Here is a 22,161-nt window from a genome sequence, read left to right on the forward strand (position 1 = left end):
CCCCCCCCCCCCCCCCTGCATTTTCTGTCCTTTTTGCTTTCTGTACCTTTGTCTGGATATGTTTTTCTGATCCGTTTTCCAGACCACTGATTGTCCCTCCATCTAATTTTAAATTTTTTTTTTTCAACGTTTATTTTTTTATTTTTGGGACAGAGAGAGACAGAGCATGAACGGGGGAGGGACAGAGAGAGAGGGAGACACAGAATCGGAAACAGGCTCCAGGCTCCGAGCCATCAGCCCAGAGCCCGACGCGGGGCTCGAACTCACGGACCGTGAGATCGTGACCTGGCTGAAGTCGGACGCTCAACCGACTGCGCCACCCAGGCGCCCCCCATCTAATTTTATATATTGTTAAACACGACCACTGGGATCTTAATTTTAACTACTGTATATTTTAGTTCTAGAGTTTGCATTTGGTTCTTTTTTAATAGTCCATTTCTCTGGTTCAAGTCTGAATATTGTCTTTCATTGTTTTTGAACATACTAAACATATTCCTTTAGAAGTTTGTGTCTGAAAATCTGTTATCTAGATCTCCTATGGAGATTGTCTGTTATTCCTTAGGTTTTCATTCAGGTTACTTTATGTTGTCATTATTGACCTAGTTGTATTTCATTGAGTGTTGACACTGTGTGTGAAAGAATACTATTGTTTAATAAGAGGACGAGGATATCTTTCTCCAGAGAATTCGTATGTTTGTTTCTGGGTAGAGGCTGGGTAAGGGGCACTGGCAGTCCCAAGCATCTCCAGTGAGAGATTGTAAGGATTCAAAGCTGGGTTTCAGTTTATGGAGGATTTTCTTATGATTCTTTAATTTCACCCTTGATCCTTGGTGTATGTAGCCTTTTATGGCCCCATGCTGAAGCCTGGTGGTTTATTAGACTCCCTTCAGAACCTCAGAGGGCTTTTAGTGCTGGTTTTTGCCCTCATCCCCATGAGTGTTTTGGAACTATTGCCCAGCTTCTTGGCTCTCTTTGCTAGAATCATCAGGAAAAAATCAGCCCTGTTAGGTCTCTTTGAAGTTATGATACACAATTTGCTGACCTTGATCTCTCCTACAACTAAAAGTGTTAATCTTTTTTCATGTGAATTAAGCTAGATCTGCTGTCTACCTTATTGCCAATTTGGCTGTAATTGTGAATTGTCCTTTTCAAATTGAATACTGACTTTCATTTTTTGCATCCTGTTTTAGTCACTGTGTGTGAATGTGTACCTTTCGTTCCAGAGTCAGGCTTTTATTTTAACCATATAATTGAATTCTCTGTCATCCCCCCACCCTCAAATTTATTTTGCTGTTTTACTTTTACTAATTGCAGCTTAAATAAAGGGATTGAGATTGGAGGCTGGAGTGGGGGGGAATTGAAGTTTGGAATGCAGATGTTTGCGGAAGGTACTGGCCATCTCATTGATTCTAAAGATCAGCCTTGTGGGTTTGTTTGACTTAGATGAAAGTGAAGAGGATGAAGATGATTTGTTGCAAAGGACTGGGAATTTCATATCCACATCAACCTCTCTTCCTAAAGGAATCTTAAAGGTGAGAGTTGGTGAAGTTGGGTCTCTCCCGCCCAGTGTGCTTCCTGCTACAAACGTATGGTTTCGTGTTATCTGTGGGATTAAACGTGTTGCTGTTATTTATTTTGCAGAAATGGTCAAGAAGATCAAATTATATCCCCAGGGATCTTTTGAAAGTTGTATTTGATTTCTCCTTTTGGGTTTCTCTTCATTTCCACGGGCACTAGCTTGGTTCCTGCCCTGTCCTCTCTTGCTTCGTGACTGGTTTCCTACTTCACTTTATTCTTCATTTAGTAGGAGCCAGGGGGGTCTTCAAAAAAATGAAACCTCAGTCTTGTCACTTTTCCTTGCTTTTTGAAAACTTCTGAGCTCTTTATCACAGTCTACACTGCCCTTCGTAATCTCGCATCTGCCTACGTCTGAAACTTCATGTTAGAAGTATTCCCCTTATTTCCTACCCAAGTTCCCTAGGCCTTCTTTCTGTTTCTTGAACATGCCAAATACTTTCTTGCCTCACACCTTCACTCTTCCTCCTGAGTGTCCGTTCTTTAAATACTGCTGGTGGCCAATCGATTTGTACCTTCCTCGTTAGATGACACTTACATCCTTCCTGGCTAGCTTGTCTGAAGTGGTCTATGTTAATTACTTTCCAACTCATCACTGTATCTAACTTGTTCGTTGCAGTAACGACGTGCCTACCCAACACAGTGCTTAAGTTAAGTATCTGTTAAATGACCAGATCCGTCTCTGCCATAGGTATTTTTCCCCATTATAAAATGGTGGCATGCTTTAGTTGGGGGAGGGAACCCTATTATGGCAAATCACTAGGAGACAGAGATTGTGTTTCCCCCCACCTTGTGAAGACAATTCATTCAGCTCTTCATATGGTAAATTTACCTCCACTGAAAATGCAGTTACATAAAAATCTAACTTCATTTGTTACAAACAAAACATCCGTATAGTAATCGCTTTATTTTTTGTATAATTGAGTTTTTAAAAAAATGTTTAATTATTTTGAGAGCGAGCGAGCAGGGGAGGGGCAGAGAGAGGGAGGGAGAGAATCCCAAGCTGACAGCACAGAGCTTGATGTGGGGCTTGAACTTAGGAATCATGAGATCATGACCTGAGATGAATTCAAGAGTCAGACGCTTAACCAACTGAGTCACCCAGGTGCCCCAGGATCATCGCTGCTTTAAACTAGTAACCCTGTTGGGGTGCCTGGGTGGCTCAGTTGGTTAAGTGTCCGACTTCAGCTCAGGTCATGATCTCACAGGTTCAAGCCCCGCATCGGGCTCTGTGCTGACAGCTCAGAGCCTGGAGCCTGCTTCGGATTCTGTGTCTCCCTCTCTGCTCCTGTCCTGCTCATGCTGTGTCTCTCAAAAAGTGGATAAATGTTAAAAAAAAAAAATAGTTTAAACTAGCAACCATGTATGCTGAGAGGAGAACATAAGCTGTCCATGCCAACCATAGAACCACGGGGATGATTACATAGTGCCTCTTATTTTGTGCCATGATTGCAAAGACGCTAGAGTAACAGTTTTAAGTAAAATATCCCTGGAAGTCAAAGTCTCCTAACCTTTATGGGTATATCGTGAGGAAATGACTGTATCCTGGTGCTCTAAGACCATAACGATTTCATCCCCTCAGTTGAAAGATGGTAAAAATGGATCACTGCATAGTAGAATGACTTGCTAGTTGGTAGAGCTGGGGTCTTCTGGTTACCGTTCCAGTGCACTTTGTTCTATGTTATAAGCTATGTTACTGTGTTTTTCCTCCATGCTTTGAAGAATGTAATGTCCACCCATTTGAATTGATAAAATTCCAGCTTTATTTTTCCCCAGATAAAGAATTGTCAACATGCTAACGCAGAACGTCCGACTACAGCCAGGATTTCGTCTGTGCAATTCCATCCTCGTGCGCAGGTTGTGATGGTTGCTGCTCTGGATAATGCCATATCGCTGTTTCAGGTGTGCATTTTTACGTGAAAAACTTGTAGTGAGACGTATTGACTCCCAGGATACAGTCTGTGGAAATAACCAAAAGGAATGTTTTGCATTTCCTTATAGGTTGATGGAAAAACAAATCCTAAAATCCAGAGCATCTATTTGGAAAAGTTTCCAATCTATAAAGCTTGTTTTAGTGCTAATGGAGAAGAGGTTTTAGCCACGAGTGTCCACAGCAAGGTTCTTTATGTTTATGATATGCTGGCCGGAAAGTTAATTCCTGTGCATCAAGTGAGAGGTAAGGTTTCTATTGAACAGGCAGCCGGTCACACACCTTCCCTGCCAGCCCACGACTGAGTTCACTTAACAGAATTTACAACCACTTCTTTCCCATAGGATTCTTAAAAGGAGTGCCATTCGTTTGGTATTTGGGAAATGTTATTGTGTTGAGATGATACATTTGAATGAAAATAGGGAACTTTTTATTGAGCGCTTACAGGAAAATCATAATTTGGAAACATATGTCCCCCAGACCTGAAAAGCAGTTGCAAATACTTGGCTATAAAATTAGCAATTTATGCAGCTGAAAGAGCCTGGGAGCTAGAAAACCTGAGTTCCACGTCCTCGGATAAACTTTCTCCTCTCTGGTAGTCGGGAAATTTGGATACTCTTCTTGTTCTTCCAGTGTCTGTAATAGATTTTTGGTTTACGTTTAAAAGAAATAAAGCACTATTTTTGGAGGTTGTGATATATTTTATTTATTTATTTATTTATTTTTTTGATGTTCTACTCCTGTTTTATTTTTTTTTAATGTTTATTTATTTATTTATTTTTTTAATATATGAAATTTACTGTCAAATTGGTTTCCATACAACACCCAGTGCTCATCCCAAAAGGTGCCCTCCTCAATACCCATCACCCACCCTACCCTCCCTGCCACCCCCCATCAACCCTCAGTTTGTTCTCAGTTTTTAACAGTCTCTTATGCTTTGGCTCTCTCCCACTCTAACCTCTTTTTTTTTTTCCTTCCCCTCCCCCATGGGTTTCTGTTACGTTTCTCAGGATCCACATAAGAGTGAAACCATATGGTATCTGTCTTTCTCTGTATGGCTTATTTCACTTAGCATCACACTCTCCAGTTCCATCCACGTTGCTACAAAAGGCCATATTTCATTTTTTCTCATTGCCGGTTGTGATATATTTTAAAAACTATTTAAAAAATCTTTTAGGTGAAAATTTATCTTCCTCTGCCTTACCCATTCTTCCCCTGCATGCCCGACCCACATCACCACAAAATGCAGTGACGCAGTCATGAACCCTCTGTGAACTTTGGTTTCCCTCGTAGTGAGGTTGGCTGGGTTAGCATTTTAAGTCTTGAGAGGTGGTGCGAACAGCGCTGTGGCTCCATGACCATCTCCTTGTTAGACTGCGTGTATGTTTGGGACTGTAAAGGACCGGGGTGGCTCTGTGTAGTCTTTTTTCTACTAATGGTTCCAAGTGAACAAGGCCAGCTTTAGAAACATTTATGGTGTTTGTGTTCAGTGTTCCCAATCTTCTGTTTCCTAAGTTTCCAGACACCTTCAGTGGATTCTTAGTTTAAGAATGCTTTAAACCAGTGGTTCTCAGACATTAATGTGCATATGAATTACCTGGGGATCTGGTTAAAGTGCAGATTGTGGTTCTGTGGGTCTGAGGTGGGCCTGATTCTGCATTACTCACAAGCTCTTAGTTGATGGTGCTGGTGCTGGTCCATGGACCTCACTTTGAGTTGAAAAGCCTTAAATAGTCCCCCCATGTTGTAGCAGAAAACAACACGTAGTGTTAGTGTTTTTACTTATTATTCCACTTATGAAAAGGAGTGGGCTTTTGTCCATCCTTGCCTTGCATCTTCTTGGGAAAAGCAAGCCCAGGGTTGGCCCACATGCAGTTAGTGATGGTTACTGTGGATCTGCTGGTGCACAGGAGTGTGGATCTGACACTAACTTTCTTCTAAGACGTGGTATTTATCTTTTGCTCTCAATATTTTCCCCCCTCTTTCCTCAGTAAGCATAACTTGGCGCATTAATGCTGATAATGGTAAATTAAACTTTTTTTTTTTTTTTGGTGGGGTTGGTTGTTGAACACTGTTTTCAGTCTATTACTATAAAACTGTGAATAACTCAAGAAACTAAGGACACTAGAATTAGAAAAATTGCTGACTGGTTAGAATGTGCAAACTTATACACCTCAGAACTCTTTCATTGTCTTTTTTTTTTTTTATTATCTTTTTAATGTTTATTTTTGAGAGAGAGAGACAGAGCGTGAGCAGGGGAGGGGCAGAGAGGGAGGGAGACACAGAATCCGAAGCAGGCTCCAGGCTCCGAGCCATCAGCACAGAGCCCAACGTGGGGCTTAGACTCACAAGCTGTGAATCATGCCCTGAGCCAAAGTTGGACGCTTAACCGACTGAGCCACCCAGGCGCACCAAACTCATTCACTGTCTTAAATGCAAGCTTGAAAAATGAAGAATGCAGAATTGGTGCATTCTGAAGAATTTTGAATTGATAGTTCCATTAACCGATGGGGTTCATAATGTCGGGTCCACGGACTCAAAATTCTGATAGAATTCAGGGGTATGTAAAATCAGATGGGAAAAACATTACGTCTTTATTTTCACTAACCTATAACTGAAGTTTAGCATTTCCTTCAGTTATGAAAGTTTTGAACAACTGTTATTTTGAGAGGGGGATCATATGCTTCACGAGACTGACCCACAAAAATTTTGAGAACCCCAGATTACTAGTTCAGATTCCAGAAACCGTTTCTGTTGAGTCATTTATAAGGGTAATTCTTACGAGAGATATCTTGTTCCAGGTAAACGCATAAGGAATTTGACGATTTGGGAATTAAGTTAGTTGGTCAGGCAGCCATTTTGATTATAGGCACTATGGTGTGTGATACCTGAGCTTCAGTTTTTTCTTTCTTTGAAATAGAGGGTCCTAAATATTGAAAGATACTTTTTAAAAAATTTTTTATTTTATTTCGTTTTTTGTTTTGTTCTTTTAATTCCAGTTAACATACTGTGTTATATTAGTTTCAGGTGTACAATACAGTGATTCAACAGTTTGATACATCACCCTGTGCTCATCACAGGTGCACGTCTTAATCCCCGTCACCTATATCACTCCCTCCCCTCCCCTCTGGTAGCCTTCAGTTTGTTCAAAAGAGATAATTTTTTATAAGCTCCTAAATTAGCACCTGCCACATGGTAAATGCTCAGTGGTAACTGCCGCCATTGTTTGGAGCAGCATATCATTTATCTGATGACAGATCACAGCGAAGTCCACTTTCCATCCTATGGAATTTGGCACTATTATAATTAAATTGGCCTTTCCTTTTCTTATCAGTTGCTTATTAGTTGGCCTAAAAATCTCATTCACAGATCTATAAAAAGATTTATATCTGACACCTTTAAAGCATCGTATCTTCTTTCTCAAGGCCATGTTATAAATTTTATCTGGTTTCTATTTTGGAAGGTTCACCATTTGTAAGAAGCAATTGCAGTATTGATATTAGCATTTATTATCACTTTTTTTGAGGTTAAAATTAAAGTACTGTATACATATAGCTAGTATACTGCAAGTTTTGGATGAAAATATAGTTGTGTTTCTTATTTTTCCAATTAATTGCTAAAGCAGCTATCTATCCTTATTTGTTCTAAGTCCAGTATTTCCTTCTGGAAGACACTCCCCTCTCCTGAATTCTCTCAAAACAGCAAGCTTACTCAGGCTAAATGCATAAGGTCTTCTAGCCACCTGTGTAATGAGCCCGCTGGCACTTTGCCACACTGGGTTTCTTTGCACAGTATGAGGGAACTTTGTTCCCTGTTGCTCTGATGATACATGTGCAGTCCATATCCTTCTGTGGTCTGGTGGCCCTCAGCTGTAGGCTTTTTAGTTTTCTCTTGCATTTCTTCTGCCCAGTTTTGTGTCAGTAGGATTGGGTCTGGGGGGGAAAGGGTTCCACCTGCAGTCTCACACTGTGCTAGAACCTGCCTCCCTCCCTGTTTCATCATGTAATGGTATTTTCCTTCTGTTTAGAGCTGTTTCTGTATACGGTAGTCAGAACCTAAGGTTTGCCCAGAATTGGGGATGAAATGACCCTAGGTAGGAATAGGTTCATAGTTAAGAAGACTGGTCATCCCTAGCAGGAGTAACTCCAGTAATTGGAAATATGTGTCTGGATTGATTTCCATCAAGGAATATAGGGTATAGTCTGTGGAGGCAGGATTAGAGTAGGAGGCCCAGTTTGTAGGATTGTAAACCATCTGGATAAAGACTGTTAAAAGGGTAGAAGTGGTCTGTGGGAGCTTGCTAAACCAGCATTTTCTGGTAGGGGAACAAGGGTCTTCACTAGGTTTTTCTAAATTTATTTATTTTGATTAATGTTTTAATTTAGCAACTTTAAAACATGTTTTTCATTTTATTTTATTTATTTTTGAGAGAGACAAAGTATGAGCTGGGGAGGTGCAGAGAGAGAGGGAGGCACAGAATCCGAAGCAGGCTCCAGGCTCTGAGCTGCCAGCACAGAGCCTGACGCCAGGCTCGAACTCACGGACCATGAGATCGTGACCTGAGCTGAAGTCGGATGCTCAACCAACAGAGCCACCCAGGGGCCCCTCATTTTATTTATTTTAGAGAGAGAGAGAAAGCGTGAGCTGGGGAGAGGGGCAGAGGGAGAAAGAGAATCTCAAGCAGGCTCCATGCTCAGTGTAGAGCCTGATGTGAGGGTCAATCCCACAACCATGGGGTCATGACCTGAGCCTAAATTGAGTTGGATGCTTAACTGACTGAGCCACCTAGGTGCCCCAAACATTTTTTTAAATCATTTTTTTTTTTTGCGGGGGTGGGTGCTTGGGTGGCTCAGTTGGTTAAGCACCCGACTGTGGCTCAGGTCATGATCTCACAGTTCGTGAGTTCAAGCCCCACATCAGGCTCTGTGCTGATAGCTCGGAGCCTGGAGTCTGCTTCCAATTCTGTGTCTCCTCTCTTTCTCTCTCAAAAATAAATAAATATTAAAACAATTGAAAAATAATATTTTTTTGACTAAACGATACATTCAAATGTACAAAAATCCAGTACATAGGAAAGAGCAGACGTGAAAAGTCTACTCCACTCTATCCCCCTGGCCACTTGCTTCCCTTCCCCCAGTTGTACCTATTCTTTAGGTATCCTTTCTATTAGGCACTTTTTTATTAAGTTTGTTCACTAAGCAGTCTTGTCGGAAAGAGTCTCTTGAATGGTTAATCTGAATCTTTTAGGCATGGAAAAGGAGCATGTCCCTTTGTAGATAAGTAAATTGACTCTCTGGTTTATATACTTAGCTCATGTGGTTTGGTTACATGAGTCACATTTTGAGAAGCTGATCGACCCTTGAATACAATGACACTTCGTGATTTTCTTTTCCTTTTTTTCCTTTTTGGATCCACAAAGTTAAGGACTGGACTCATTCATCATGGGATGTTTAGTAGGTGGCCAACAACTAGTTTCTATATGTTACTATGTTTTAGCAGTCTCTGATGTCTGTGTATTTCTCTTCTGGTAATGAACTTTGTGAGAAGGAAGTATAATTTATCCTTTTAGTTAATTACAGATGTCACCGTGTACATTTGGAAAATTAGTTGTTATATTTACTGTTTGGAGAGCTGAATCTCTAGCCAGTCATTCAAATGGTGAATGTTAAACAAGACAGAGAAGAAAAGTGAGCACTTTGTAATGACCTTATACTTGGGTCATACTCAGTGATGCATGGGGTCAGACTTCTTCAGAGTCTGAGCCTAGCTTTTTTTTTTTTCTAGTTTGAGGCACTTTTTATTTTAGAAGGTAAGGAACTCTCAGTTGCTAGTGAAAGATAATGTAACTGAAAATCATATTAATCCTTATTGATTCATCTCTTCTCTTAGGCTTGAAAGAGAAGATAGTGAGGAGCTTTGAAGTCTCTCCAGATGGGTCCTTCTTGCTGATAAATGGTGTTGCTGGATATCTTCATTTGCTGTCAATGAAGGTGAATGCTTATTGGTGGTTGCTTGTCTTTTAGGATAAGACATTAGTGGAGGGATGGTCTTGAATCATCTCAAGCAGAGGGCAACAGTAGGGCTTGGGGAGAACTTTTGACTATAGGGAAAAACAAAGTCAAATAGTTATAACAAAACAGACCTACATTGTTTTTATTCCCAGTGTGATTCTTCTGTGTACCTCCTAACAATTTGATAAGTAATGTTGTTTTTTCAGACTAAAGAACTGATTGGCAGCATGAAAATTAATGGAAGGGTTGCAGCATCCACGTTCTCTTCAGATAGTAAGAGAATGTATGCCTCTTCAGGTGGGTTAATTGACATGATCATCTAAAGCTTTTTTGAAGCTTTGGATATGTTTCATTTCAGATTTAACCAAAAACGGTGCTTGATTTTAGACTTTTTTATGTTAGTAAGAAAGTAATTTTTTATTTTTAGGATTTGTCATTACCATTTGCCTTTTTTAAAAAAAAATAATTTTTTTTTAACGTTTATTTTTGAGAGTGAGAGAGACAGCGTGTGAACAGGGGAGAAGCAGAGAGAGAGGGAGACACAGAATCTGAAGCAGGCTCCAGGCTCTGAGCGGTCAGCACAGCACAGAGCCTGATGCAGGGCTCCAGCTCACAAATCATGACCTGAGCTGAAGCTGGCCGTTTAAATGACTGAACCACCCAGGCGCCCCCCATTTGCCTTCTTATTTACTGACTAGTGATAGTGAAGGGCTACACATTTAACATGCTAGCATGTTAACGGTGAGGGGCCGGGACTCCTGGGTGGCTCAGTAGGTTAAGCATCCGACTCTTGATTTCGGCTCAGGTCACGATTTCACGGTTCATGCTGACACTGCAGAGCCTGCTTGGGGTTCTGTCTGTCCCCCTCTTTGCTTGTTCCCCGCTTGCACTCACACGCTTGCGCTCTCGCTCTCTCTCTCTCTCTCAAAATAAATAAACAAACTTAAAATAGTGAGGGGCTAACCATATTTAATCATGTTAACATGTTTGGGGAGAAGATGGGAAGAAAACGCTTACTTAAAAAATGATTCATTCTCAGACTCCCTTTCTTTTTGAAAGTTACTTACAATCATCACCTTTTTTCTTTTAACAGTACATTTTCACTTGGGTAATGTCTTGAATGTTCTTCATAATTGATTGAAAACAATTCAGAGCTCACCCTCTGACATTTCTGTGGTACAGTTGGCCAGCTGTCAGTCATCCTTGACAGACTCTAATCTTGCACTTTCCTGCTCTTCTGCCTTTCTGATCATCCTGTGCCTTTTTGGACTCTTGCTCCCTTTCCCACAGAATCTTGGGGCCGTCCTAATCTCAGTGTAGCTCGTGCTGCTGGGTAGGGGGAGGCATCAGGGTGGTTGTGTCAGTACTTACTCTGCAATCTCTGTGGGGCCTTTTTGCAGAATTTTTGCTATACCTCAGCTAAGAGCACTTGATAATATAGCATTAGTTTTGTTGTTTTTTTGAGGTGTAATGTGACATATAACATTAAATTAGTCAGGTGTGCAGCATAATGATTTGATACTTGTATATGTTGCAAAATGATGACCACATTGTCTGGTTATCTGTCACCACACATAGTTAATTTTTTTCTTGTGATGAGAACTTTTAAGATCTACTCTCAGCAGCTTTCAAATAGGTAGTTCTGTGTTATTAACTATAGTCACCATGCTGTAAAGTACATCTACTTGACTTACAACTGGATTAAAAAGTTTTAAAAGCTTTTTTTAAAAAAAGGATTAACATTGGCATTAACTTTTGTTTAATTTTTGTTCTGTTTCTTTTTTCCTTTTTTTTTTTTTAATTTATTGTCTGATAACATGCAGTGCAGTATTAGTTTCAGTAATAGAATTCAGTGATTCATCACCTACATACAACACCTGCTGCTCATCACAACAAGTGCTCTCCTTAGTACCCAGCACCCATCTAGCCCATCCCCCAGCCACCTCCCTCTATCAACCCATAGTTCTCTGTCATTACGAGTCTCTTGTGGTTTGTTTCCCTCTCTTCTTCCTCCCCCTTCCCATATGTTTATCTGTTTTGTTTCTTAAATTCCACATGAGTGAAATCAGATGGTATTTGTTTTTATCCTATTGACTTATTTCACTTAGCATAATACCCTAACTCCATTCACGTCATTGTAAATGGCAAGATTTCATTCTTTTTGATGGCTGAGTGATAGTCCAGTATGTGTGTGTATGTGTATGTATGTATATGCACACACACACACACACACACACACCCCATATCTTTATTCATCAGTCAGTGGACATTTGGGCTCTCTCCATAGTTTGGCTATTGATAATGCTCCTATAAACATTAGGGGGTGTGTGCACCCCTTCGAATCTGTATTTTTGTATCCTTTGGGTAAATACCTAATAGTACAGTTGTTGGATTGTAGGGTAATTCTATTTTTAGTTTCTTGAGGAACCTCCATACTGTTTTCCAGAGTGGCCACAGCAGTTTGCATTCCCACCAACAGTGTAAGAGGGTTCCCCTTTCTCTGCATCCTTGCCAACATCTGTTGTTTCCTGCATTGTTAATTTTAGCCATTCTGACAGGCGTGAGGTGATATTTTGTGGTTTTCATTTGTATTTCCATCATGATGAGTGATGTTGAGCATGTTTTCATGTGTCTGTTAGCCATCTGGATGTCTTCTTTGGCAAGGTGTGTATTCATGTTTTCTGCCATGTTCTGTTTTTGTCCTAGAATCAAACTTTCACAAAGTTGAGTTACTCACATTTGTATTTTTTTAATCAACTATTGTCGTAATAGATTTCATGAGAGGTAAGGAATAAATACTGGTTCAGAGTGATGTTCCTAATGTAATGGCCCTTGGATCCTGAGGGGCCAGAGTCGGGGAGAAGAGGTGGAGGGTCAGAGATACTGAAATTTGGTATGTGAATTAGGTGCAGATGTGAAGTATTTACAAAATTGGTCATGATGGTGGAGGTCTTATTTTCTATAACAAAAGTCCTGTAAAAGCAGGGGGACGAGTAATCAAAAGTCCAGCTTTGGTAACATCTAGATGACCTTTCTGCCATCATTCCCTTCTCTTCCCATTTTAGTGTGTTGCTAGCTGGGCTAATCTGTAAATGCTTTCCTTTATCGTAACATTACTGTACAGGCAAACACAAAGAATTTCATGTTTGACCTTGTTCAGTTTTTCCAAATATATTTTATTACTGCTTAATCTAAACCTTTATGCCAGCCTGGAAAATCTTTGTCAAGGAAATATTTGAAACAGTGAGATTAATTGAATTCTCATTAGGAGGAGAAGAGTATAGAAAAGTGAACTTTAGCACAATATCCGCAGGAAAGACAGAGATGAAATGGGTGAGTGAGGAGACACTTTGGAGATGAGTGTAGGATCATTATACAAATCTGTAAATGGGGAGCCTGGGTGGCTTAGTCAGTTGAGCATCTGACTTCCGACTTGGGTCATGATCTTGCGGTTTGTGGGTTCAAGCCCCCATTGGGCTCTCTGCTGTCAGTGTGGAGTCTGCTTTGGATCCTCTGTCCCCCTCTCCCCATGCTCCTCCCCCTCCCTCTCAAAAATAAATAAAGATTAAAAAAAAAATCTGTAAATGGGTATGAAGAAGACAGTGATCATCAGTATTGTGCTTATAGGAGAGAGAAAAAAGAATAAGGACTGATTTTGGCAATAGTCCTTTCTTTTTATTTTTTGAAGTTTATTTATTTTTTTTAGTAATTCCTTTACCCAGTGTGGGGCTCAGAACCATGATCCCTGAGATCAGGAGTTGCATGATCTTCTGACAGCCAGCCAGGTGCCCCGATGGTCATTTCTATCATGAAAATATTTGTGTTCTTTTCAGGTTTAACATCCTCCTTGATCTTACCCACATTCTTCTTTCTCTAAACTATTTGTGCTTATTGCTCACAGTTAGCGTTTCTTATCATTTAAGTGACTTGGTAATAGATACGCTGTATGTATCATAAATTATAAATTTCTTGTGGTCTGGATCAGTTTATTTTCCGCTTTCTCTGTCATTGCCATCATCATCAGTTTGATATATTAATCAACTTACCCTACAAATAGGTGCTCTGCCTATTGATGGATATTGGAACTTATGATGATAAGTATTTTGTTTTTTGTTATTTTAAGTTTTTTGCTCTAATAACTCATCTGAGTGAAATGTAGAAGTTCTGTCTGAAAGCTCAACTCAAGCCAAGAGTTTGTGGTTTTCACTCTAAACTTAAAGATACTGTTTATTAATGGCTATTTGAGGGTGCATTTTCTACATGTAGAAATGTATACAAGGAATCCTTTTAGGTCAGTTTTCTAGACCTAGGACATTTATAGGGAGTTTTTGTTTGTAGTCTCTTGTACTATTAAAGTGGGGCGAAGAGGGGGCGCCTGGGTGGCTCAGTCAGTTAAGCGTCTTGACTTCAGCTCAGGTCATGATCTCACAGTTCATGAGTTCGAGCCCCGCATTGGGCTCTGTGCTGACAGCTTAGAGCCTGGAGCCTGCTTCAAATTCTACGTCTCCCTCTCTCTCTGCTCCTCCGCTGCTCATGCTCTGTTTGTCTCTCCTTCAAAAATAAATAAAAACATTTAAAAAAAATAAAAAATAATAAAGTGTGGCTAAGAATGAATGGTCAGTTCACTTGGCTTTCAAGTTTAAAGCAACATTAACCAAACCCTTTTGGCTCTTTCTTTCAGGCGATGGGGAAGTGTATGTTTGGGATGTGAACTCTAGAAAGTGCCTTAACAGATTCGTTGATGAAGGCAGTTTATATGGATTAAGCATTGCCACATCTAGGAATGGACAGTATGTGGCTTGTGGGTAGGTAAAGAGAGGTTCTTACAACCTTAATCCCATTGTACTAATGAGAAAATATTAAAGAATTGAATATGCTGCATGATGCTTAAGTGGTTTTGTTTATAAACTGTTCAGTAATAGAAAATCAGTAGACCCAGTTTTTTTTGCATTCTTAATGCAGTGTTTAGTAATGGTGGTTATAGCACTACTTTATATCATTGTAGTTTTTCTTATATTTGAAATATTCATTTGATCACATCAAGTTTTCTTGCTGTTTTAGTTTTCTTGCCATTGACAAGGATACAGAACAAGTTAAATTTGAAGCTACTTAAGGCATAGTTTTTTTTTTTTTTTTAATTTTTTGTTTAATCTTTATTTATTTTTGAGAGAGAGACAGCGTGTGAGCAGGGGAGGGGCAGAGAGAGAGGGAGACAAGAATGCGAAGCAGGCTCCAGGCTCCGAGCTGTCAGCACAGAGCCTGACGCGGGGCTTGAACTCACAAACTGAGAACATGACCTGAGCTGAAGTCAGACGCTCAAGCTACTGAGCCACCCAGGCGCCCCTTAAGGCATAGTTTTCTTTGTCTGGCTAGTGGTATAAAGCAAATATATGTTCCTTAGAAATACTGTTTGTTAATATCGTAGACACCTCGAAAATACTACCTAGAGCATGCTATTGTATTATCATTGGGAAAAAAATGGTTATTACACTCGGGAAAAGATGACGCTATTCTCCTACTTGATTCTAAAGCTGCGTGGTGGGAGGAGGCATTGGATACATCTTACCTGTGTTTCTAAATCATCTTACCTACCAAACCACTCATTAGCACCTGTAACTTTAGAGCTTCCAACAGTGGATTTTTATGACTTTCTTAGACTGGACACCACTTCAGTCAAATCCTCCCTGAGTGAGAGATGAAGCGGGTCTTACCATCTGGAAGCACAGCATATTCCCCATTCTTTTTTCACTTCATTCCCTTCAGGGTTAAAATTGGGGAACATGCCCACCACCATTTGAAAATTGGTCACCTTTGGGGCCTGGAGGAAGGGAAAGTGGGACCATGCTGTGGAGCTTGGAGACCCAGCCGAAATAAAGGCTTAGAGGAAGGCTCCTCCCTGTCCTGTGTTCTCCCTAGTCACCACCCCTGTGGCACCTGTAGGGAGGGCTGTCTCGGTGTGAGCCCAGCATTTGTGCAGAGTGTGTGCACTGTGGCAGCAGTCGTGGTAAGCACAACTTCTGGGAATGAAGCTCCTTTAAAGCGAAGACTAGCCTTGTCAAAATACTAATTTTGAGTAATTTTAAGCAGAACTGCCCAGAAATGATCTTCACTTAACTTTGTGAAGTTAGTGTTTTTCTGATCCTTGCCTTTTTTTTTCTCTTTTCAAATTTTTATCTAAATTCTAGTTAGTTAGCATACAGTGTAACATTGGTTTCAGGAGTAGAATTCAGTGATTGATCACTTACATACAGTGCCCAGTGCTCATCACAAGTGCCCTCCTCAGTGCCAATCACCTGTCTAGCCCATCCCCCACCCACCTCCCTCCATCAGCCCTCAGTTTGTTCTGTGTCTTTAAGAGTCTGATGGTTTAGGGCACCTGGGTGGCTTAGTTAAGCGTCTGACTCTTTATTTCGTTTCAAGTCATGATCTCACATGTGTCGGGTTCTGTGCTGGCAGTATGGAGCCTGCTTGGAATCCTCTCTCTCCCCCTCTCCCCCCCCCTTTGCTGTCTCTCTCTCCAAAAAAAAAAAAAAAAAAAAAGTTCCTTCATGGTTTGTTTCCCTCTCTCTTTTCCCCCCTCCCATATCTATTTTGTTTCTTAAATTCCACGTGAGTGAAATCATACGGTATTTGTCTTTCCCTGATTGACTTACTTCGCTTAGCATTATATACTCTAGCTCCATTCACGTCATTGCAAATGGCAACATTTCATTCCTTTTAATGGCTGAGTAATACTTGATTATATATATGAATATACACACATACATGTATATACACTACACATATTTTTTTTTTTTAATGTTTTATTTTATATAGAGAGAGCGAGCAAGTGAGAGAGTGAGCTCGCAGGGGAGGGGCAGAGAGACAGGGACAGAGGATCCGAAGCAGGCTCTCTGGCTCTGCACTGACAGCAGAGAGCCCGATGCAGGGCTTGAACTTGTAAACTGTGAGATCATGACCTGACCTGTGACCTTAAGCCGAAGTCGGATGCTTAGCCAGCTGAGCCACCCTGGTGCCCCACACCACATCTTGTTACTCCATTTATCAGTTGATGGACATTTGGGCTGTGTCCATAGTTTGGCTACTGTTGATAATGCTGCTGTAAACATTGTGGTGCGTGTGCCCCTTCGAAAAAACACACCTGTATCCCGTGGATAAATGCCTAGTAGCGCAATTGCTGGGTTGTAGGGTAGTTCTGTTTTTTAACTTTCTGAAGAACCTCCATACTGTTCTCCAGAGTTTGCCTTTCTTTTTTGAATCACTTTTATTATTTTATTCATTGGGCCCTTTGAAGGACCCAAATAGGAAAAATCTAATACTAGTTTAAACTGATTTGAGTTGCCCTCAGTGTAATGGAACTCTGATGTGCTTGGTCCAAGAACATAATTAGGTTGTTATTGTTATACTTGTAAAGCAGGGCCTTAATCTTAGAGGAATTTCTGGAGTTATTGGGAGGTTGGGGAAGAGTTACTGGTGGTGGAGAAGCCAGAGGCAGGAGAGGCAGAGCCCCACTGGTGAGGTGTTGGCTCCCTTTCTCTCCTTTTCTCCTCCCCTTTCTTCCCATCTCTCTGCCTCTCTTCTCCTCTCTCTGCCTTCTCCCGCCCTGCCCTCTCCCGCCCTCTCCCTCCTCCTGCCCGTACTGGTGTGAAACTCCTCTGTCTTGGCTCCTGCTGTTAGGAATTAACTCCTTTGATCTAAAAACTCCTCTGTTTGTATCTGTTAATTCTTCTCATTCAGTGTCCTGACAGAAAGTAGATGCTTTCTTTGCTTTGCAGTTTTGCTCTGACAGAGCAGTAGGAAAGCTGAGTATGCTGTAAATAGAGATCTCTTTTCACTTATATTACTGTTTTTTATGGCATCTGTTCCTGTAAGGAATGCTATATACTTTTAGAAAATTTGATGTTAATTCACACACAACATCATTGTTAGAATGTACTTGGGAGATCTCTGGACTGTCCTTCATTCTATAGACAGGGACTGATGCTCTGAAGTGTTCTGTCAGAGACCACTGAAAACATGGACAGAGTGGGGTCTGGAGGCCTGTGGTCTTACTTTTTCAGGTGCAGTGCCTCTCTCACTCCACTGGGTGGAATCTGTGGTTAAATCGTACCTTTGCTGCATCTTCTGTAAATGCAGTAGTGTTCTGTGACTTCCTAGCTAGTCTGGAAGTCCATCAGTAAAAAAAAGAAATAGACATATGAACGTCCTCTATGTACAAAGCACTGTATATTGAAGAATGGGAAAGAGGTGTGACAGCCCTTTGTGTGCAGAGGCCCTTATGACCTCACCAAATTCAAATGACCTCATAATGTGACTTGGAGAATCTCCTTTGTTTTATTTTATTTTCTGTGCTTACCATGAGGAAATTGGCAATGTCTCCTGTTGCAGCTATGGCACAGATCGCTAGCTTAGGCTCCTGCCTTTACTTGGGGTGCAAGCTACAAACCACTTTGGGGTCTTTGCATTTTGAGAATTTTAGGCGAACGCTATAGAAATATGTACTTTTGTATTTTCAGATCAAAGTCCTATCAGGTGATTAGAGATTTGTTGATTCTACTCTTCATCAACTTCTTATAAATATACAAAATTGTCTTTTTATTATGGTTCCCATTTAAGTAATTTCAAACTTTGAATAATAATTAGAATAAAAAGATCGAGCACGAGCAGGAGAGGGAGAGAGAGAGAATCCCCAGCAGGCTCCGTGCTATCAGCACACAGCCCAACATGGGGCTCGAGCTCATAGACCATGAGGTCATGACCTCATGAAATCAAGAGTCAGATGCTTAACCAACTGAGCCACCCAGGGGCCCCTTACTTGCAAATGTTTTCCCAGCATTTACCATGTGCCAAGAATTGTTGTTTTCCATATGTTATTATACACGTATGTATGTGCGTGTATGTTAACTATACACATATATGTGTGTGTACATATATTTTTCATACGTAAACTATTTCTCATTTTCTACTTCACAGTATAGGTCCTACTGTCACCACTTTACAGGTGGAGAAGGGCGAGGTACTGGGAGTTAAATTACTTGGTTAAGGTCACACAAATAGTAAGTGGTAGAGCCAACATTACAACCCACATCTGGCTACAAAGCCTGAGCTCTTAACCATGCTGCTGCCTTTTTTTAAAGGTGTACCTCTCTGTGTTCATGTTTTTAAATATATGAAGGTACAGTTACTAGGAGTTCTGCTAATTAAGAAATCTCACAAGAAGAACATTTATAGTCCAGTTTGTCTTGTGTATGAATCCTTTTGTGCCAATATATAATCCCTTTGGAAAGTCGGCTTCAACCATTCGGTGCTTCAGCTTTTACATAGCTTTATCTTTTATCTCTTTAAGTCTCTAAATGACCTTGGCTTGCTATTTCTCCTACTTAAATCTGGATTTTAAACCCTTAGCTTAAGACTTGCTTCAGGATTTTTGTGATTTCAGTAACCTCTCTGGGTTTGAAGAATGTGGGAGCTAGTCTTCTGTAACTTAAAGCTAAATAAACAAAAGTTTTTCTTTCATCTTTGTATGGTAGTCTGATCCTGCATGTCCATCATGGTAGCCACTAGCCACATGTGGCTTGTTCAATTTAAATTAATTAAAATAAAAGTTTGTTCCTTTGTGACGCTAGCCACATTTTAAGTGTTCAGTAGCTGTGTGCATCTAGTGGCTTCCATCTAGGACAGTGCAGATACAGAGCATTCCCACCATCACAGAAAGGTGTAGACAGTGCGAGTCCAATCTAGTCATCTGAGCAGTAAGGAAACTGAGGCCTAAGAGTTGGGTAATTTTAGTTTTGTTTATTGGTTGTTACTCATTAAACTGATTATTGGCAGAGCTGGATCTGGAACGCAGCTCGTCTGGTTCCCAGTTCAGTGTTCTTTCCACGCTGCCACTCCCCAGATATTTGGATTTTATATTTAAAAAATACTGGATAATTCGGGACTCCAGAAAAATACGAAATTCATTAGGTTTTAGGGCCTGGAGTTAATAGTTCTTTTATTTTAACATTCCCATTGAACATAGGAAGTGGGTTTCATTTTACTTCATCTAGAGAATCTTCAAGCCATAGATGTTTTACAATGTGGGGAAAACCTGTTTTATTCGATGATGTGTTTCTGCCTTGGTTTTCTCATTTATAAAAACATTTACCATTTAGCTAGGGATTGTGAGGTAGTTAGTGGTCCCATGGTGGGGACACATGTATCCATGTACATCATGAGTCATCATGAGGTCTGCAGTTGAGATGGTATTTCTTAAGAGTGTAAGGAATACGGGTGCTTGGTAGGCTTAGTTGTTAAGCATCTGACTTTGGCTCAGGTCATGATCTCATGGTTCATGAGTTTGAGTCCCACATTGGGTGAGCTCAAGCCCTGCTTCTCTCTCTCTCTCCCTCCCTCTCTCTCCCTCCCTCTCTCTCCCTCCCTCTCTCTCTCTTCCTCTCTCTCTCTCTCTCTCTCTCTCTCTCTCTCTCTGCCCCTTATTCACTTGTGCTTTCTCTCTCTCTCTCTCTCTGTTTCTCAAAAAATAAAAGACTGTAAGGAATGGTGAGGGCTGTTGTAAGGGCCATCAGGAGAGGTGTCATTGTAGGTATTGGCACTCCAGCTAAGCACTTGAGGGCCAGGTAGGGTTCAGAGAAAGGCACGGCAGGAAGTAGAAAGGAAGGGTGTGGAGGTGAGAAAGTTCCGGTTTGGATTCTGAGTGGAGTGCAGATGGATGACTCCTGAGGGCTTAGGCCACAAAGGAAAGCAGGAAGGGGACAACTTTTACCCCGTGTCGAAGAGTGTGGACATTATATTGAGTGGAAAGAGCAACCACCAAGGGTTTTTCCATAGAGGAGAATTGTGGTCACATCTGAATTTTAGGGTTTGAAGTAGATAATTCCCATGACAGCCTTTAGGGGGGCAGCAGAGGTACAGGGAGCCTTGAAGTCATTGACATAACCTGGGTGGGGCCATCACTGGGGACAGTGGGAGCGGGAATATGGGAGAGACAGGAAGTGATGTTTGTGATGTATGTCATAGCTGCTTAGAAAATTGGGGTGGGAGAGAAGCAGTGACACTCTCAGGCTGCAGGCCTGAGTGGCCAGAAGAGTGGACTTGTCATTGTATGAGGAGAAGGAGGAGTGGTGTTGGGAGAGGTGCATTCATGTCTATAGGCAGGTAGAAGTGTGGTGTGGCGTAAAGATGCTGATTTGGACGTGATAGGAGATGGGTGGCCCGTTGCCATAAATAAGGTGAGTGAGACATTAGAGGCAGGTGGCAAAGAGAACCTTGGGGTAAGAGTCCGTGGAGAAAGGGTAACGGAGAATGAGACTAAAATCCGTAGAGTTCAGTCTTAGAGAATTCAACAGAGGAGAGCATTTGAGTTCTGTGTTCAACCTGTTTGCTTTAAGTTCTGTAGGACATCCTTGGCTAAGGTGTCCCCCTAGTTGTGACCATTAAACTGTCTCCAGACATTGCCAAATGTCCCCCCAGGGGCAGAACTGTTCCTGGTTGATAACTACTGTTCTACCTTACGATATCTTCTTGCTCATAATATTAATTTATTTGTGGCCCCCGTGTGCCCTTTCTATGTGTCTTTTTTTTTCTTTAATGTTTATTTAGTTTTAAGAGAGAGAGAGAGCAGGGGAGAAGCAGAGAGAGAGAGAGAGAGAGAGAGACAGAGGATCCAAAGTGGGCTCTGTGCTGACGGCAGAGAACCTGATGTGGGGCTCGAACTTAATGAACCTTGAGACCATGACCTGAGCCGAAGTCAGACGCTTAACCGACTGAGCCACCCAGGTGCCTCTCTGTGTCTTTTAGCTTTGACACCAACTACCACTACCACCACCACCATCCCAGTCCTAATTCATAAGACAAACATTGATCTGGCTAATTGCCACCATTCCTGTTTGTGGAGATTTTTGTGGGCCAGGACTCTGTGGTTGCTGATCTGCTAATGGGTTTACTGTCCCTGATTCAGGAACTTGCTTCTGCTCTGGTTGTGTGTGACTTGCCAGTCAGCTATGGTTGTGGGTGGAAGGATAATTATCAGGTCTGTTTCTTTAGTTACGAGTTCGGGGGTAAGCTAGTAAGCATGCTTATTTCTCTGTTTGTTCCTGTTCTCCTCCTTATCTGTGATACCTTGTTCTGTTCTGTTCTGTTTTGTTTTTTCACTTCATGTGTGCCTTCCCCAGCCTAAGTCCTTTGTCTTCCACAAAACTTCATTTGGCTGCAGCTTCACCTCATGCTGATTTTTCCTTTCTTCGAGGTTCTCGGTCACATATAGAGCTTAGTGTGCTGTGTTATATCCTCTTGTATTTCTGGCTATTTTATGCACGTATATTTTTTTCTGGGATAAATTCCTTTTGATATTCTGTATTCCTGTATTGCATACTGTTGGACACACAGTTTTCATTCAGTAAATACCACCCACTCTCAGTGGCATATTAGAGTTAGTTATGGTCTTTGAGCAGAAATACCACTATAAGTAAGTTTCCATACATCAAAATGGTTAACATGTGCCACTTTTGTTCCATCAATTTAAGCAATAGTCAAATAAGAATGAATAGGCATTGTATAAGGAGCCTCTGATGTTCATGACGGTAAGATTTGATCTAAAGTTGATATTTAGAAGAGAGCCGTATGGATTATAACTTTTTGTCCTTA

The 22,161-nt window shown here is 41.0% G+C and overlaps 1 protein-coding gene across 3 annotated transcripts in view; it reads left to right on the forward strand.

Annotated features, from left to right (window-relative positions):
- The window catches only part of UTP18 (UTP18 small subunit processome component), a 42,468-nt gene that overhangs the window by 10,521 nt on the left and 9,786 nt on the right, over positions 1–22,161 (forward strand). For all 3 annotated transcript variants that reach the window (XM_049636443.1, XM_049636444.1, XM_049636445.1), the window contains exons 5-10: positions 1,444–1,532; positions 3,352–3,477; positions 3,577–3,751; positions 9,395–9,495; positions 9,723–9,813; positions 14,198–14,321. In XM_049636443.1, coding sequence (XP_049492400.1) covers positions 1,444–1,532; positions 3,352–3,477; positions 3,577–3,751; positions 9,395–9,495; positions 9,723–9,813; positions 14,198–14,321 — 706 coding nt within the window. The remainder of the gene's footprint in view (positions 1–1,443; positions 1,533–3,351; positions 3,478–3,576; positions 3,752–9,394; positions 9,496–9,722; positions 9,814–14,197; positions 14,322–22,161) is intronic.

This window comes from Panthera uncia, chromosome E1 (assembly GCF_023721935.1).
Source record: "Panthera uncia isolate 11264 chromosome E1, Puncia_PCG_1.0, whole genome shotgun sequence".
Lineage (NCBI taxonomy): Eukaryota > Metazoa > Chordata > Mammalia > Carnivora > Felidae > Panthera > Panthera uncia.